The sequence below is a fragment of the Brassica oleracea genome, chromosome C4 (assembly GCF_000695525.1).
Source record: "Brassica oleracea var. oleracea cultivar TO1000 chromosome C4, BOL, whole genome shotgun sequence".
Taxonomy (NCBI): Eukaryota; Viridiplantae; Streptophyta; class Magnoliopsida; order Brassicales; family Brassicaceae; genus Brassica; species Brassica oleracea.
The window spans coordinates 36,995,878-37,014,020 of record NC_027751.1 but is presented as its reverse complement, the minus strand read 5'-3'; the positions used below and the strand labels follow the sequence as shown (position 1 = coordinate 37,014,020).

General features: G+C 37.5%; 5 protein-coding genes and 1 non-coding gene across 6 annotated transcripts; all 6 read right to left on the bottom strand.

Moving 5' to 3' along the window:
- Positions 1–2,071: 2,071 nt before the first annotated feature.
- Positions 2,072–2,608, bottom strand: LOC106338798 (agamous-like MADS-box protein AGL93). Its single transcript, XM_013777693.1, has one exon. It carries the CDS (start codon positions 2,606–2,608, stop codon positions 2,072–2,074), a length of 537 nt encoding a protein of 178 aa, XP_013633147.1.
- A 1,591-nt stretch (positions 2,609–4,199) lies between these two features.
- Positions 4,200–4,823, bottom strand: LOC106338797. The gene has a single exon (XM_013777692.1). The coding sequence runs from the start codon at positions 4,821–4,823 to the stop codon at positions 4,200–4,202; it is 624 nt and encodes a 207-aa protein (XP_013633146.1).
- A 1,068-nt stretch (positions 4,824–5,891) lies between these two features.
- On the bottom strand, positions 5,892–6,635 carry LOC106338796 (glutathione S-transferase T3-like). The gene is made up of 2 exons (XM_013777691.1): positions 6,513–6,635; positions 5,892–6,401 (listed from the first exon to the last, which is right to left on the bottom strand). The coding sequence occupies exons 1-2, from the start codon at positions 6,633–6,635 to the stop codon at positions 5,892–5,894; spliced, it is 633 nt and encodes a 210-aa protein (XP_013633145.1).
- Positions 6,636–11,397: 4,762 nt separating this feature from the next.
- On the bottom strand, positions 11,398–11,814 carry LOC106338795 (heat stress transcription factor A-4a-like). The gene has a single exon (XM_013777690.1). It carries the CDS (start codon positions 11,812–11,814, stop codon positions 11,398–11,400), a length of 417 nt encoding a protein of 138 aa, XP_013633144.1.
- A 1,108-nt stretch (positions 11,815–12,922) lies between these two features.
- TRNAA-AGC lies at positions 12,923–12,995 on the bottom strand. The gene has a single exon. It is a non-coding gene; the product is annotated as a tRNA-Ala (tRNA).
- Positions 12,996–13,233: 238 nt separating this feature from the next.
- On the bottom strand, positions 13,234–14,711 carry LOC106339412 (plant cysteine oxidase 2; the record flags this gene model as incomplete). The annotated part of the gene is given in 5 exon segments (XM_013778213.1): positions 13,234–13,506; positions 13,574–13,792; positions 13,870–13,999; positions 14,092–14,207; positions 14,299–14,711. Coding segments are annotated over 5 exon segments (858 nt in total). The 3' UTR covers positions 13,234–13,381.
- Between the last annotated feature and the right edge of the window lie 3,432 nt (positions 14,712–18,143).

The window sequence follows — 18,143 nt, the reverse complement described above, 5'->3', positions numbered from 1 at the left end:
TGCCAGACCCGTAGTTTTTTTTTTCCAAAAACTCGGAATGTTTTATTTTTATTTGTGAAACTTTGAATATTAATTAATATGATTTCAATTTTAATTTTAATTTTATATTTTCGAATTTCGAATTTAAATTTCAAAAATTTTATTTTTTTAAAAATTAATATTTTTTACATTCCGAGGAAATTAATTATACGGAAAAAACCGATGAATTCCGAGGAAATATTATAGGGATTTTACAAAATTCCGAGGAAATTCCGACGAACTAGTGATCGATCGATGCGTTTTTGGACATATACCCATCTATCGATCACATTGTTACGCTTTGGTCCATATTAGTGATCGATCGATGCGTTTTTGTACATAAATCCATCGATCGATCTATTTATAAAAAAACGTTCGGAATATACCGAGGGACACCTTTCCTCGGAATATTCCGAGGAACATGTCCCTCGGTATATTCCGATCGATCGATGTATATATGTCCAAAAACGCATCGGTCGATGAACTTCTGAGGAAATATCCCGACGAAGTTCTCCCTCGGTATATTCCGAGGAGATTTCCGACAAACTAGTGATCCTCGGAATTTCTTCAGCTGTAGATTGTTAATCACGTTTCTATACCTTTTCCGAACAAATCCTTTGTTTTTGATTTCACACACTACAAGAAAGCAGCAAGGATTCTGAGGGAAAAAATCGTCGGAATATCGATATTCCGACGATTTTTTCCCTCAGAATCCTTGCTGCTTTCTTGTAGTGTGTGAAATCAAAAACAAAGGATTTGTTCGGAAAAGGTATAGAAACGTGATTAACAATCTACAGCTGAAGTAAAGAAACATTTTTTTTTTCAAAACAAAACAACATAATATTGATTTGATAATATATATATAAACAGAATTTGCATATTGATCAAAACATAGATACAAGAGACACTATTCTTATTAGATATAACAAGAAGTTACAAAACAACGAAACATATACTGTTTTGAAGAAGTTAAGAGTGAGAGTGAAGTGTGTGTACTCTGAGTTTGCAGAGCAAGTAGTATGAAGAAGTGAAGAGTGGAATGTTTATTCTTCTTCGGACAGGACAACACCCAAGACATGTATTTACTTGTAACCACTTGTTTACATCGCTGTAACGTCAATTGCTCTTTTGAAAACTCAACTTTCTTAGCTCCCTTGGCAACAGCCTGATCGTTCTCCGGCATGGTTTCAACGATTACGAAACATGAGTACTCTTTGTTTCTAAGTTCGGTGTTTTGTTTTGATAGAGCGAGAGAGAAGTAAAACAAAACAGAAGCAAATGTTTTGAAATTAAATCTGTTGAGACAAAAGAAGGATCTGCTTTGACAATCAGCTGACAAATACATATAACACAATGTTTCTTAATAAAATGTTCCACTGAAATTCAGTGAGATTTTATTAAAGATATATGAATAGTGTACTGAACCGAACAAAACCTGTGTTTTGCAGTAACATTTATTTATATATGCGTATTCAAAACAAAAACATGCAGATGCATAAACAGCTGCACTTTCTTTCTATGATCAGCTAATTTATCAGGTAAATTGCTAGGAATCTCAGAGATTTCGTTAGGAAGGTTGGAGCTAGAGAGATGGTAGAGTAGATGCCTGAAGTAGTCTGTTCTCATCAACATAGCTTGAAGACATATCGGGATTAAAATCTTGAGGGAAGCTAGGGTTATCGACCATGAAACCACTATAAAGGTCCTGAAAATCAAAGCAGAAGTCATCTGAGAGACAAGGATCTAGAACGTTGCTGTTGGTAGTGTCACCCATACACATGTTTTGATCCAAGCCATAAAAGCTCATGAGGCATCAACTGATTCAACTCGTAGTTGCTCACAGATTCTTGTAACTCTAGTGGGATCACTGAGTAATCTTGTATGTTTGAGAGGCAAGGATCTTGAAAGTTGTTACCCATGCACATGCTCTGATCATAGCCACCAACATAAGGCATCAACTGATAATGTAATCCAGATTTTTGTACCGCTGACACGCAAAGATGTTGAAAGCTGTTGTTGTTGTTCAGATCATAAACACAAACCTCATGATTTTTCAACCTAGACTCTTGTGGTACGGTGTGAACTGGCTAGGGTTCAAAGATTCGTTATGTTTCTTTGCCGCAAGGAAACGGCGCCGTTCTTGCAACGTAGAGTAACTTAGTTCCAAGGAGTGAATCAGTTGGTTGATTTCGTCGGGAGAGTAGTGATCAGAGATTGGATACTTTAATTCTTCAACATTCTTCTTCGCCTTCTTCTTGAAATTGTTGGCCATCTTCTTCTTATCCTTATTCTTGTTGAGGAACTCGTAAAGATTGACGTTTTTCTTGCGCCTCTTGGCTTCGTCCAACTGGATGTAGCGGAGAGCCAAGTCTCTAACTATGTCTCTGTTCTCAGGCCATGTCCTCAGTTCTCCGTCAGGTCCGTAATGAATGACGCAGGCTTCGATATCAGAGAGAGTAGTAAGCTCTTGGGCTTTCTTGAATATCGTCAAGAGTCTGCTGTTCAAACTTGTTGGAGCAAGTGAATAAGTAGAAGATGAAGAAGAAGAAGAAGAGGACTCGGAACAAGAGGAAGGACGAGGTGATCGCATGGTGGCTTTTCTTGTTGATTTCTCGAAACACGCTCTGTTGGTGGTCGCACTCGCACACGAAGAAGAAAAAAGAAAACAAATGAAATTGCGTGAGAAACTTTGTGAATTGAATTGGTGTGCTATATGATATATTTATAGATTTTTCTTTGACTCTGCGGTGAGAAAAGGAAAGATTACTTCAGAAATTATTTAGCCGTTGAGGTTTGTGAGAAAAGGAAAGATTTACTTCAGATTTTTTTTTACCCTTCTTTCTCTCCTCGTTAAGGAACACGGTAATGTCATGTGCTTTAAGATTTTTGTTTGATTTGTTTTGGATAGATTTTCGTATGATATCGATTGAGCTGGCTAATCACGTACAAAGCTTGATATCAAACTTCCCATTTACAAACTCGTCGTTTGCCCCAAAATATAAATCTACCAATCAGTGCCGCACGTGCCCATGCTCTAAACGCACCGGTTTATCTCAAATTATAAAAGTTTATTTTAGGATTTTGCTTGAGGATTCGGTGCTTAAGACCACCTACATTGGAGGCTCTGAGAGCGTGTAAATGCCAATGAACCCCCTTTTGGGGTTCATAAGTATTGTTTATTAATTTTATGGTGGAGGATGAATAGTGATGAATCCAGATCAATTCTGCTTCTCCATCAATGAACCTGAAGTGTGGATTCATAAGAATAAAATAATAATTTTTGTTTGACAAAAAAAAGAATTTCTTTTTTTTTGAAAAGTGAATATTCAATATAATGAGAATTTTATTCAATATAATAGAAAAAAATTTGGTTTTTAAATTTTGAAAAGTGAATATTCAATATAATGAAAAAAATTTTGGTTTTTAAATTTTTTTTTTTGAATATTATTCAATTTGAGAATTCATGAAGATAGAGAATATTTTGTAATATGTTTTTTAAAAGTTTTTATTCAATACATAAACTTACAAAAGCTTTTAAAATATTTCTTAAAAGTTTTCATTCAATACATTGAGAAATCATGAACGTACAAAGATTATTCATCATGATTACCATATTTTTCTCAAACATTTTCAACTAAATCAGCTTTCAAACGCTCATGTATATATGGATCCCGAATTTGATTGCGAATGGTAAGCATAGGGACATTGACACTTTCTCTACTTTTCACCTTGGAACTTCGGCTAGACTCTCCTGACTCGAACTCAGATGTATCAATTTGAATGTATCCGTGCCGTTCGTCCTCCACTATCATATTGTGCAATATGACACAAGTTCTCATTATCTTTCCTATCTTTTCTTTGTCCCATAGTAGAGCTGAATTTTTAACAATTGCAAACCTCGATTGCAATACTCCAAAAGCCCGTTCGACATCTTTTCTGGTGGATTCTTGACGTTCAGCAAATAACTCTGCTTTAGGACCTTGAGGAAGTTTGATGGATTGGATAAATGTTGTCCAATTAGGATAAATTCCGTCGGTAAGATAGTAGGCCATACGATAAGTGTGGTTGTTGACCTTGAACTTAACTTTAGGTGCTCGACCTTGTAAAATGTCATCAAAAACTGGTGACTGATCAAGAACATTGATATCGTTGAGGGTACCTGGTAATCCGAAAAATGAGTGTCATATCCGAAGATCTTGTGATTCCACAGCTTCTAAGACAATTGTCGGCTTTCCTGAAGAACGTGTGTACTGACCTTTCCAAGCCGTTGGGCAGTTTTTCCACTCCCAATGCATACAATCGATGCTGCCTATCATCCCCGGAAACCCGCGTGCCTCTCCAGCGTCAAGTAGTCTTTGAAGATCTTCTGGTGTAGGTCTTCTTAGATACTCATCTCCAAACAATTGTATTATCGCTTCCGTGAAATATTCCAAACATAAAAGTGCAGTAGTTGCCGCAAGTCGGAGATATTCGTCATTCGCATCTCCGGCTTGACCATATGCCAACATTCGTATTGCTGAAGTGCATTTTTGAAGTGCAAATAGGCCGCACCTTCCGTGACCATTTATTCGTTGCTGAAAGTATGGAACTTCATTATTTAGGCGTTCGACAATGCGAAGGAACAAAGGTTTGTTCATTCGAAAACGCCGCCTAAACATTTCGGGTGGGTATGTTGGATTTTCACTAAAATAGTCGTGCCATAGTTGATTGTGTCCTTGTTCCTTATCTCTTTCGATATACACTCGTCTCTTCGGGTCGTTCGCTATAACAGAGTCGATGAAATCATCAATTTGTTGGTCGACCATTTCTTCGAAAACTTCATATACTTCATCATTTGAGGAGCTTGACATTCTTCCCTTGTTTAAAAAAAGAAAACAAATTCTAAAATTATCAATTTTTTAAGAAAAACAAATTCTAATATTATAAAATAATAAAATGAATTACTCCAAACAAACATTTTATCAAATTTTAAAATTAACTGTGTGTAGCCAAATTATCAATTTTATTGTCAACCTAGTATAAAATTATAAAATTTTAAAATCAAAATATCCCAAGTTACAATATCCAAATTTTTTTCGATAGTTTTCCTTACATGTAATCGTATAGTTTTATTGGATTTTATATGACTGCATATGTTTGAATTTTAGTAAGATAGTAGAAGTAATTTTGTTTTATTAAAGAGTGAAATACAAGATGAAATGTAATAAATATCATACGTTGGTTTGTACACGGTTTTGGGGGGTCGGATGCAGTGTTGTTGTTGGTGAGGTGGTAGAGGCAGACGGATGCAGTGTTCTTGTGTTGTTGGTTTGTAGTAGATCAAGTGCGATAAAAAACTTGTGTTCTTGGTTAGAAATGAATTATATATGATGATACAGAAAAACAATGAGAAGAAGTTGAGTTTTCATTTAGAAACATACATGAAGAGAGCATATTTATATATGCTTGTTTGTTACATAACCCCTGACATAAAGCAGTGTAGAAACAAAGTACAACCCGTGAATTAAGAACATAGTAGCAGTGTACAAACTAACAAAAGAGTACACTGCATCCGTTTGACATAAAGCAACAACAGTGTAGAAACTAACAAAATACTACACTGCATCAGTAGAGAAAAAGTAACAACAGCCAAGCAACATCAGACATAGCAACCCGTGATCCAGACATGATGACAATCCCGTGACCTGCAAAAGAAAAACCAAACTACAAAGTTAATAACTCTTTCTCTTCAGGCAAGTAAATAATAAAACACAGAGATTCTACGAAGCAACAAACTTAATAACTAAACATATTCAGGCAAGTAAATAATGAAAAAACAGAGATTAACCAATTCAATCAAACAGTTCAGAAATGAGTTTGTTTTTGAGACTGATTTAGTTTGGAGATAGATCAGTCTCATTTTTGGAAAGGAGACGATCAAGGAGTTTCTGTTGGGAAATTTTCTTTCTCGCATATAGGATGCTCTCTGTTTGATCGAAAGCAGCTTCATTCCCGTGCCGCTTGCGTTTGCTTGCTTTCGCAGCCTTTACACCCGCCGGTCTAACCTCCTCCTCAGGCATCACCTCTTCATTCTCCTTCCTTTTCTCCTTCGCGCCATCTCTGGACTTCGAGTATGACTTCCATTTCTGATCATATCTCAGTACCCTCCAACAGTGTTCCATGGTGAACTTCACATGGTAATCATTAAAGAAGATGTCATGGGAAGCCTTCATGACATCATTCTCATTTTGACCACTAGATTGCTCCTTCAAAGCCGCCTCATAACTCCCCACAAACTTGCACACCTGCTCGTTCACCCTTCCCCACCTCTGCTTACACTGACTCCACTCTCTAGCAACGGAGCCAGTGAGCTGAGCGCTTGAATTGAAGTAGTCCTCAATTCTCTTCCAAAAGGATCATCCCTTCTGATCGTTACTGACAATAGCATCCTTGCTCGTGTTCAGCCAACCACTGATGAGCACTAGGTCTTCTTTTGTTAACCACTTTCTCTTTACCACCGGTTTCACTAACCCGAGAGAGTTGCCTACTGCCTCAGCAAAGCTGCAGTCCATTGTTGGACTGCTCTGCGAAGCTAAGAGCAAAGTAAACCCGGGAGAGTTTATGGTAAAGGGATCCATTTTCGTTATGGTTTAGGTTGATGTAATAAGTTAATGGGGGTTTGGGTACTCTATTTAAACTAGTTTAAGCTACCACAGGAGAGAAAAATTAAACTCTAGCTGCCAAACATTCAATATAAAAGCCAGTATAGAACAACTACTTCACAGAGAGCAGTCATTACACATCAAATCAACCACTTAATACAATCAACTACTCAAGACAATTAGAGCAAACAACCAACCAACACAGAGTTAATTCCACTGTACTTTTCGTTCTAGCTAATTAATACAATCAGAGGAACCAACCAACACAGACTACTAGTTCAGTTCAGTTTAGTTTGGTTTCAAAAACAATTACTTTTTTTAAAAAGTACCTCTGATTATCAGTCGTAGCAGACCTTCTCCAGGGTACCCACCTCGACAGTGAGGTAATCAACCTGCTCAGATAGGGTTGTAACCTGTACCTGAACATGGAAACAACAATAATACAGTGTTATACTTACTGACTCAATAAGTATAATGTAACAAAAATAAAGAGAAATGAAATACACTTACCTCCAGGTCCTCAATCCGTTTATTGAGTTTCCACACCCCCTTCATAACCTGCTCAGCCTCATCCAGACGCTTGCTCAGCGTTTTGATCTCCTCCTGGACACCAACCACCCAAGGATGACGATAATGCAACTCATCATCCTTGTTCACAACAGAAAACAAATATTAGAGAGAGTTCAAGTTACATAAATTATAAGAACATGATTACAGATTGACACTGACCTCATAATTTACGCATGTGAAGAAACGCTTTCCAGTAAGACTGTCGTAATCTTCCTTCCCCCGAACCTCGTCAATGATTCTCCCACCGCAAGCACACCTTCTTGGAACCCCGTACTGTGAATCCGCGACGAACCCTAACATGTTGCAGTGATCCTTTTGCTTCTTTGAATGTCTTCTTTCTTCTGCGGGATCCATCTGCACCAGGAAGAGAAACAGTTAACTAAGAGAAACAGTTAACTAAGATAAACACAAATCTCTATTTCAATTGACATACAAACGAACCCTATATCAAACCAGATTGACGATTTACTACCCTAACAAAGAAACCCCCAAATCGATTTCAGATCGCAGACTCTATTGAACCCTAACAAAGAAAACCCTAACAAATAAACCCCCGAATCGATACAATCAGACGAAGCAACCAACTCGAAAACGGACCTCAGCTCGATGAGATCTCACTACGTCGTCGATTTGATGGAAAATTGAGCTCTGGATCGGCGTCGCTACAAAAATCGCCTCTCGAATCGCAAACCCTAGCTTTTTTGGAGAGAGGAGGAAATGAGGAGATTCACGCGTATCCACTACTTTCTCCGTCGACAACGCGCGTCGCAGAAGCCAATAACTTCTCTCCACGTGGCTTGAACTCGTTTCATGCGGGCTCTCTCCAACGGCCCGGTTCAGCGAAAATAACCCAATTTCCATTTTCTTTTCGATAAAAAACCCTATGAACCTCAGCACATGACTCGCCTATGAACCCTTAATGGACTTGCTCTAACAAAGTGGTTCTTAAAAAAAAACACAAAAAAATAAATCAAAAATACATTTAAAGATCATAACCGGTGTTAAACATGAGACTTTAAGAATCACTAAACAACCCATACATGACCATTTTCTATTGGCTATTCATTAAAGACAAAAGAAAAAAAAAATTCCATCTCTCTCTCTTCTTCGTCGGTTGTTCTTTCTCTCTTCTTCTTTCTCTGTTCGTCGTGCTGCTGATGGAAGCGCTTAATTTTGAGAAATGGTACTGCTTTCACCTCTCTCTTAAACTCTTAATTTTTTTGATTTGTCGATTTGAGTTTTCTTATGGTTCAATCTAGGAGTTGATACTCTGTTTTGCGATTTGATTCTAGTGAGGAATGTGGAGTTATGATCGCGATTGCTCTGTTTGATATGCACGAGGGCGGAGAGAAACGAAGTGAAGTGAAGAGATTCAAGTGCGTTTCGAGGGAGGGGATTTACTTGCGGAGGCTGGAGTGATTCATTTATGTTGTTGTTGTTGTCGTCGTCTAGGGAGGGGATTGACCTGCGGAGGCTGGAGTGATTCCAAGAGCTGTTCGTCACATTTTCGAAACTCTCGAGTCCCAAAAAGCTGACTACAGTATGAAAGTCACGTTCTTGGAGCTGTACAACGAAGAAGTCACAGACCTGTTAGCTCAAGAAGACTCTTCAAGATCTTCTTCTGACGATAAGCAGAAGAAGCATGTTTCTTTGATGGAAGACGGGAAAGGCTGTGTGGTTCTACGCGGTCTCGAGGAAGAAGTTGTGTACAGTGCTAACGATATATACGCTCTTCTCGAACGAGGCTCATAAAAAAGACGCACGGCGGATACGTTGTTGAATAAAAGAAACAGCCGCTCTCATTCTGTTTTTACCATCACAGTGCATATTAAGGAAGAGTCTATGGGAGATGAGGAGTTGATCAAATGTGGGAAGCTTAACCTTGTGGATCTAGCGGGCTCCGAGAATATTTTTCGGTCAGGGTCGAGGGATGGTAGGGGGAGATTAACAAGAGCTTGCTTACGCTGGGGCGTGTGATCAATGCGCTTGTGGAACATTCTTCCCATATACCTTACAGGTACTTTCCCTTGTCCTACAAAACATTTGTGTGTTCTTGGAGTATAACGGTAGACCTTTGTCTTTGTAGGGATAGTGAGCTGACAAGGCTTTTACGAGACTCTCTAGGGGGGAAGACAAAGACTTGTATCATTGCTACAATCTCACCATCTGCTCATTCCTTGGAAGAAACTTTAAGCACTTTGGATTATGCCTATCGTGCCAAGAACATTAAGAACAAACCTGAGGTACTATCATATCTCAAATTAGCTATATTAGTATACCTTTTATTTCCATCCTTCTAACTTAACGTTTCTCTGCAGGCAAACCAGAAGTTATCCAAAGCTGTGTTGCTTAAATACCTTTACTTGGAGCTTGAGAGAACGAAAGAAGGTTTACACACGTTACTTTCTCATGTATATCATCAGATGAGCTAGTAGATTTGTTATAACTGCTGTAAAATGGATGCAGATGTAAGAGCGGCAAGGGATAGAAAAGGTTTACACACATTACTTTCTCATGTATATCATCAGATGAGCTAGTAGATTTCCAATACTGCTTCAACCATTTTCAGTAACATCTACAACCAAGCTCACGCCAACACCTTGCAATTCAATTTCTCTTTGCCTATGTATGATTTTCTTTCATGTTATGAAATCTAATAATTAAACTTACAAAAAAAAAAAAAAAAAAAAATTTAAGAACTTCAACGAGGTTCTCCCATTGGAGATGAAAAAATTAAGAGAAAAAAACAAAAATAGCACTAAATCAAGTTTATGTTCTCAAACTAGCACTCAAGGTCAAAAGTCACAAAAATAACATTTAATGTTTTATCAAAAGTCATAAACTTAGGTTTAGAGTTAAAAGGTGGGGTTTAGGATTTAGGGTTTAGGGTTTAGAGTTTAGGGTTTAGAGTTTAGGGTTTAGGGTTTAGAGTTGAGAAATGAGGTTTTGGGGATAAGATTTCAAATTTTGAAAAATAAAAAAATTAAAATTTTCAAAAGATAAAATGCTATTTTGGTCATTTTATTTTTTGAGTGCTATTTTTGTGATATAAACTTAGAAATGTGCTATTTTGGAGATTTGCCCAAAAATTAATTATACTAACAAGGATTTTAAACTTTTCAAATCACAAAATTAATTGCTAATATTTATTCATTAGAACCCATAAGGGTCTCTAACGAATGGAGCTGCTCTAAAGGTTCAACTGCACTTCACCTCATCAACTTAGTGCCAGCTCAGCATCATTCTTTCACTTCTTTACCCGATTCACTCTGTTTTTGCCTTTTCTTGAACCCTTTAGATTTGAACTAAGAGACATGAGAATCAAAGTGCAAACACGTTTGCAAAACTTTCACATGCATCATTCCAAAACTAACATTCATTGTATGAGCTCAGATTAATATAGTGGAGCTGCTTTAATTAATCAATACACACTATAATTAAAGAGCAATTAGAGAAGTTTGTGAGTGTTGCTCACATACCATAAAGAAGGAATGTCCTAACCTGTAGCAGCTGTGTGTTTAGTGAAAGTGAAAAGGTCACGACGTAGAAAAATAAAGGGATCAAGGGTTATGATTTTAGTGTTGGTGATCATGGTGAAGTAAAATGTGACTGGCAAGAAGTTTGACCTAAGCTTGACATCTTCTTGAACGAGCAAGAATTTTATGCGTTAGCCACCATATATTGTTCACAGCCAGAAAAATTACCGTGTGGGTAAAGAACTTGTTGAGAATCTAAAATAACTTGATAGAGACGCAGATGTTTTAAGTGATGATACAAGCTGATATACCCCACACGTTCAAAGTCTCTTAGGAGACAAAGATGGTGTAGTAGTTTTATGCAGTTGAAGATTATTTTTTTAAATATTAGTTTCTACTTACAGCAGAAGTAAAGAAATCAAAACAAAACCACATGTTGATTTGATTAATATATGAATAAACCGAATTCGCAAATTGATGGAAACATATAGAATTATAGATACAATTTTTATTACATAGAACAAGACGTTACAAAAAACATATACCGTTTCCTGGAAAAAATCACAAATTTCATTACAAGAATAGATGAATCTTTGATCAGAGAACTTTGCAAGAGAATCAGTTTTGAGGGACTCCAAGCTTTTCTTGATTTGGCTCTTGTCTCTTGATAGCTTTCTTGGTTGATCAGATGCTTAGGTTTTGAAAGAGAGTCTCAACTTTGAGGGAAGCTTTCGTTTAGCTTTGAGCCTACACTTCATGGCCTTGATCTGAGCATCAAACTTTTCAATCCTCTCCGACAAGGCTTTGGCCATCATCTTCTTCATCACAGGGCTTCTCGAGAAATCATCGTGTGAGAATTCCAACTCCCCAGGGCCCTTGCCGACTGTTGTGAAGCCATGAGAGCGAAGCTTTGCGATAAACTCAGTCACGTTTTTGCCCAAAACAGAGGATGATTTGGGAAGAATGTTGCTGCGGAGCTTTTTCAAGTCCCACACGACGAAACTGTTGTTGTTGCTTTTGCTCCACGAGATGATCTGATCCGACGAGCGATCCTCGATGATCTGATATAACTGGATGTAGAACGAAGACGTTGAGAGTTTGCTAATCATCCTTTTTAGTTATCGGTGGTGGTAGTAAAACCCTAGATTTGATTTCTGGGTTAAGACAGAAGATGAACAGGCACGAAGACGGAACTAGAAGTGAACCTAAACCTCTGAGGAGAGAAATCGAGAGACAGAGAGAGGGAGAGAGTAAAAAAGGAAACTTTGAGTTGTTGTCGAATGAGATTAGCTCTAAGCTTTATGATGATTGATTATATAGAGAGTGTTTCAACGGTCCTAATATGATCAATTTCCTTCTTCTTTTTTTTTTCTCTTTCGGATTTCCTTTTTTACTCTTAAAAATAGACGGTCAAGATGTGATTGAATGAATTTCAACGGTCAGTTTATGATTAATTTCCTTTTTCTTTGGGATTTCCTTTTTTTTATAGTTTGGAATTTCCTTTTTTCTTTCGTTTTATGCATATTGGACGGTCAGGATATGTGCAGGAGAATTTGCCACTAATCAGTGCCGCACGTGACCTCATTCTAAAACACACAGTTGTGCTCAAGTTATTAAAAAGCTCTTTTGCGTGAGGATTGGTGCTTAGACACATCGTTTTATTCGTTTGTGTTGTTAACAAATACTCCGAAAACTTGACTTTCAAGTTTCATCTGCTTATCCCCTTAGTGCCATCTAAACTTCCAGCTCAGTAGTATCATTGTTCTTCTTCGGTCATGACTCATAAGTAACTTCTCCAATTAGTATGATGCTTCAAAGTCAAAGAATGGTTGGATCCATTGAACATCTGTTAGCAAAAGGTAAATAAGTCGAGAGGAAATCACTTGTTAACATTTTCTATTAACATTTACTTAATTCGTAAAACTCCCAAACCACGACAATGTTGTAGCCGTTTCCAGCTCCACGAGATGATAGGATCCAGTGAACGATCATTCACAATACTTATTTTTATACAACTGGAAGAAGAACAAATACTTATTGGGTCCAGTAAACTGTCAGTCATCTTCAACCCTTAACATATTTCAAAATAAGTTATTTATATTTGTTGGAAGACAAAACTTTGTGATTAAGAGGAGTAGCGGCGAGACTTATGGTGAGGCTGAGTTCGCTACAATAATGGTCGTTTTTGTGACACTAAAAGTTGGAAAAACATTAAAGTGGAGATGCGGGCTATCGATCCCGGTACCTCTCGCATGCTAAGCGAGCGCTCTACCATCTGAGCTACATCCCCTTGTGATCAAGACAGCGTTAAAACATTCAAAATTCAGATTCTCTTGTGAAGCATCCTAACCGTTCTGGTTTCAACATTAAAATGGAGAATACCTCCCGCATGCTACATCCCTATTTGTTTACTTTACTTCGGCCTAAAATGATTAGACACCTCAACAACTTCTAGGAAAGGATCATGATGATGTCTAAACAGTACGACATTCCGACAAACGTGTACTTGCGTTACTATTTTTCGTTGATCCAAATTCAAGGTTTGTCCCTGTGCTGTGTGTACTTTCAAAGACTTCTTTTTATATACAGACAAAACCAACAGAAACCCAAAAACCACACGAAGAAAAGTTAACGAAACAACAACAAAAAGAGACTTTTTTTCTTTCTCCTACACATTCATTCTTTGATGATTGGTCCACTATACATCATCGCCATAACAGTCAAATCCTCAGGCTCCTCTTCCCTCTCCTTCAACCACTCATACTTGTGTTTCACCTCCTCCCCAACCTCAACTCCATCACCTGTAGATTCAATTCTCCAATCAGATCTTGTGAAACAAATCAAAACTAGAACAGAAGAGTACCGTACCTGAGAAGCTTGAGAATGGATGATCGAAGTAGTACGTACAGTGACGTCCTGCAGGATCGGAGTATGGAGGACCAAGAACATCAAGAACCGCACAAGCAGTTTTCGCGGTGAAGCAATGCATATTCCCTCCATCGGCAGGGTAGAGTATAGAAGTGTCACAAGGTGCCGTGAAGTCTGAATCCACTTTCACTTTCGCCAAACGAGTATCCGAACTCGGCTCTACATTTGATCCACAAAAACAATCAAACACCAAATCCCAGTAACAAGTACAAATGTTTTTGGTTTTGATAACTTACGGGGAGAATCAGCGACCCAATCATAGGATTTGATGTGCATTGTACCAAACAAGAGCTTACTAAACACAGTCATCTCCGGGTGATTGTGAAGTGGGATTACACCAGACGGTGGTAAACAGAAAATGCCCATCTTGTTATTACATACACAAAACACAAAACTTTAGAATATAAAAAAAATTAACAAGAATTAAAGATTCTTTGAAGTAAAACAAAGATTAGTACCGAGAAGCTATGACATTTGTAGATGTGGAGATACGTCACTGGAGGCCGTCCGTTCGATTTAGATCGAAAACACGGCATCTTAGGGCTCACATCAACATCTTCAGGCTTGATTTCGTCTAATGCAACAGACAAAAAAAAACATATAGATTCAGACACAACTCATGTTCCAAAGTTTCAAACTTTACTAAAAGGGTTTATGGAACTTACCCAGAACGGCTCGAAGCATGTTAATGTGTTCTTGGGACGGGACGGCTCCGGATTTGCCATTAGCGAATACTTTCTTGCAAGTTTCGAAGAGCTTCTGCACCGGAGAGATCACAGCTTTCTTGCTCCGCCGTTGGATCTTCTTCCGTGAGTTCGAACGAATCTCCGGAGAGGAAGAAACGATGGGTTTCGTCGCCGGAATATTCGTTTTGTTGGAAATCTCAGAGAGATCTTTCCGTACTCGATCTCTCACAACTGTACCAGCTCCCATTCAATCTGGGTTTTATGGTTATGATTCGGACAAGAAGATAAAGAACAGTGTTTGGTATAAACGAGGAGACGGTGAGAAAAAAAGGAAATGTGTTTTAAAAGGGGAAAAGGATTCGATAAAAGTGGATTTGTGGAAGAAGATAGATAGAGAGAGAGAGAGAGATTCGAAGGAGGAGTGGAGCGAAACCATGGGCTATTCCTTTTCATCAGTCCAAATAAGTTCCTTTTCTATGGGCGGGTTTGTTTCCAACGGCGGGTTTGTTTTCTCACTATATCATTTTTTACACCCTTTTTGTTTTTCTTTTCCCTCTTTTTTTCTTTTTTTTTTTGTTTTCAATATCTACTTTTCATTCATTATTCAACACTGGTTTATTAACTTCAAACATAGGAAATTACCAGTTCTGAAAACCATTCCCACCATAAACTCGTTTACTAAGCCAAAACTGATTAGATCTAAAACATAATTTAAAAAAAAAAACCAGAAAACGGCTATAACCAATAAAAATTGATGATCCGTATTAATTTAAAACCATGAATCCTCAAAAACACGGGAGTGATTGGTTGGACTGTCGAAATTATATTTCAAATCTACAGCAAAAAAATAAAAAAAATGACTGTAAATTCTTTACTTTTTAAAACAACATTTTTTAGCTGTAAGAATATTATTAATTTATTATTATAGGAAAATGATTCCGGTTTTATGGGTCTCGTAAGTTGAATCCACGTTCAGCGGCATATGTTGGTGGGGTACTCTTTATCTTAGAGTGCATACATGTTTTGAGAGGTCTACTAGTGATCTATACACCTCACGCCATGTTATCTTTGATGAAAGCGTGTTCCCTTCCAAAGCCAGAATACCCACACCGATGTCTCACAATGATCAACCAGAATCGACTCAAGTCTTCCACCCTACTAAAATTGTACCGACTCGTTCACTCGTTTTTGTTCTCACAACAGGACCCGCATAAGGTTTATGGTATTGCAACAAAAACAACAACCGGCTATGGTATTGCAGCAACAACAACAACACTCCACCACAACAACTACTTCAACAACCTTAGCGCCTACTCTCACTCCAATAACTCCTCTACCTCCTACTCCTACTCCACCTCAACCAAACCCACCTCCCATACCCTCTCAGCCAACATTAAACCCACCTCCAAATAACTACCCTATGCGCACAATAGCCAAAAACAACATCACAAAACCAACACAAAAATTCTCCTACACCACCGCAAAGAGCAAACCCACAATACCAAAGACAGTCGCTGATGCGCTGAGGGATCTTAACTGGCGCATTGCTATTGTAGAGGAGATTAATGCTCAGATTTGCAATGGCCCAGATGAAAATGTACCGCCGGATCCTTATCAAAATGTTGTTGGGTGTAAGTGGGATTTTTACTCTAAAATACAATCATGATGATTCTCTTGCTAGGTACAAAGCAAGATTGGGGGCTTGTTCTTCCATAAACAACAAGGCAGGAACTTTACTGACACGTTCAGACATGTTATAAAGGCAACTTCAGTCCATTCAGTCTTACATCTGGCTGTCAACAATGACATGAGAAAATTGATGTTAATAATGCCTTCCTACAGGGTCGACTAGCTGATGAAGTATATGTCAAGCAACCTATAGTATTTGCCGACAAAGATCGTCTGACATATGTAAGTCGCCTAAAGAAAGCTCTCTATGGTTTTCGTTAAGTGCCAAGGGCATGGTACCAAGAACTGCAAAATTATTTGCCCACTCTTGGTTTTGTCAACTAACTCTGTTGCAGACACATTACTCTTCAGTCAAATCGACAGTCACTACTCTCTTGTATGTCCTAGTCTATGTTGATGATATGCTAATCACTGGCAGCAACAAAACACTCATCGACAACCACATCTCAACACTTGAAGCTTAGACTAGATCTTGTACTTCTAAAGATTCATTTTCCAATCTTGAATTGATGTTAAATGTACCACTACCGGAATAAAAAGAATTTTGAGCACTTATACGTTTTCAGCAAGGTTTTGAAAACCAGACCGGATCGGCCGGTCGAATCAGTCCGACCGTGACTCATTAAAAAAGCCGAGTCCGGTTCGGTTTAAGATTTGAGAAAAACCGGTAAAACCAGCTAAAAACCGGTGATTCGGTTCAACTTCAAAACCCGGTTCTACAGAAATCAACAAATAATTAATGTATTTTCAATTGTTATTAAAATTTAATATTTCATAATCAATGTTTAACTTTTACTATTTAATTGGTTTTCTCTTAATTCTATTTTTTTAAAGAAAAAATGTTTAAAAATCTCTTTTTGACTCTAATATTTTATTTTCATTTTGCCATATTCATAAAATTTAAGACTTTTAGTTGTAAAATAAATAAATATGTACTTTAAACGGTCAATCATTTTTTTATATCAATTTCAGTTGATATGGTATTCACTTGTTAAATGTATATATAACTAAACTTATGATTATTGTTTATTATCTAATTAATAAAAGAGAACATATTATATGTAGAACTACATTTTAGGTCCATATAGTGTAAATATATGATTATATAGATTTATTTATTTTTAAATAGAAAACCCGGTTTGATCGGTTGAACCGGTCCGACCACTCAACCAGTAGCTATACTGAGTCGGTATCCGGTCCAGTTTTAAAAACATTGGTTTTCAGTATTTGGATTTTTAGTTTGTTTAAATGTGAGTCTTTTTAGTATATAAAATAAATGTTACACATCTTCATTATTGTTTTTTTTTTTTTGTATAACTATATGCGAATGAAACAATCAAGGAGGGAAAGACATACCAAAAAAAAGAAGAAATATAGATCGATATATATTTACAAAAATTTATATTGAGAGCAACTAAATTTATTTGGTTGTAGTTACAACAATTTTTACCATCCAACAAAAAAAAACTTCTTTAAGGTATAAAAAGTAATTTGTGTATTTTTCCCAAAAAAAGAATATATATCTTCTATATATTAATTATTGTTATGAAACAGATTGTGGATGACTCATAACCAAGAGATTATGATTTGTAACTTTTCCATTTATCTATGACGGTGTAATCTCCTATATAAGGAACTTCTATGTTATAAATAAAGATAGACTTTTCTATTACTTTTATAACACGTTATCAGCACGAAACTCTAAATCCCTAAGCTAATACCCAAATCGAAAAACCATAAACCCCTAGCCCTAGCCGGTGATCCGACGAACCCTAAACCCCGATCGCGTCTCTTGTTCCCGCATATGTTCCAGCTCGCGTCCCCGATTAGATTCAGCCCAAGGCGTTCATGATCCTAACTCAGACGTTCGCGACCCCATAGCAGCTCCAGCACGCGACCTCTTCCTCGTTCGCGACAGCATCAGATAGCTCGCGTTCGACGATCAAGGCGTTCCCGATCAAAAAACAAAGGACGTCCGCGACCCGATAGAAGCGACTCGATCCATTCCAGCTCGCGTCCCGTTCGTGTCCAGCTCGAGGCTCAACTTCTTTGGTGGTTCGATTCAACAATCGTCTAAGGTTAAAAGGTAATTCAAAACCTAAGAACCCATAATCGAACATGGATTGATTGATAAA

Excerpts from the sequence above, each read along its gene's own strand:
- LOC106338798 (XM_013777693.1), bottom strand. The coding sequence starts at position 2,608 with ATGCGATCACCTCGTCCTTCCTCTTGTTCCGAGTCCTCTTCTTCTTCT.
- LOC106338797 (XM_013777692.1), bottom strand. The coding sequence starts at position 4,823 with ATGGTCGACCAACAAATTGATGATTTCATCGACTCTGTTATAGCGAAC.
- LOC106338796 (XM_013777691.1), bottom strand. The coding sequence starts at position 6,635 with ATGGATCCCTTTACCATAAACTCTCCCGGGTTTACTTTGCTCTTAGCT. Across the intron at positions 6,402-6,512 it reads TCGGGTTAGTGAAACCGGTG|AGAATTGAGGACTACTTCAA; the intron begins GTAAAGAGAAAG and ends TCCTTTTGGAAG.
- LOC106338795 (XM_013777690.1), bottom strand. The coding sequence starts at position 11,814 with ATGATTAGCAAACTCTCAACGTCTTCGTTCTACATCCAGTTATATCAG.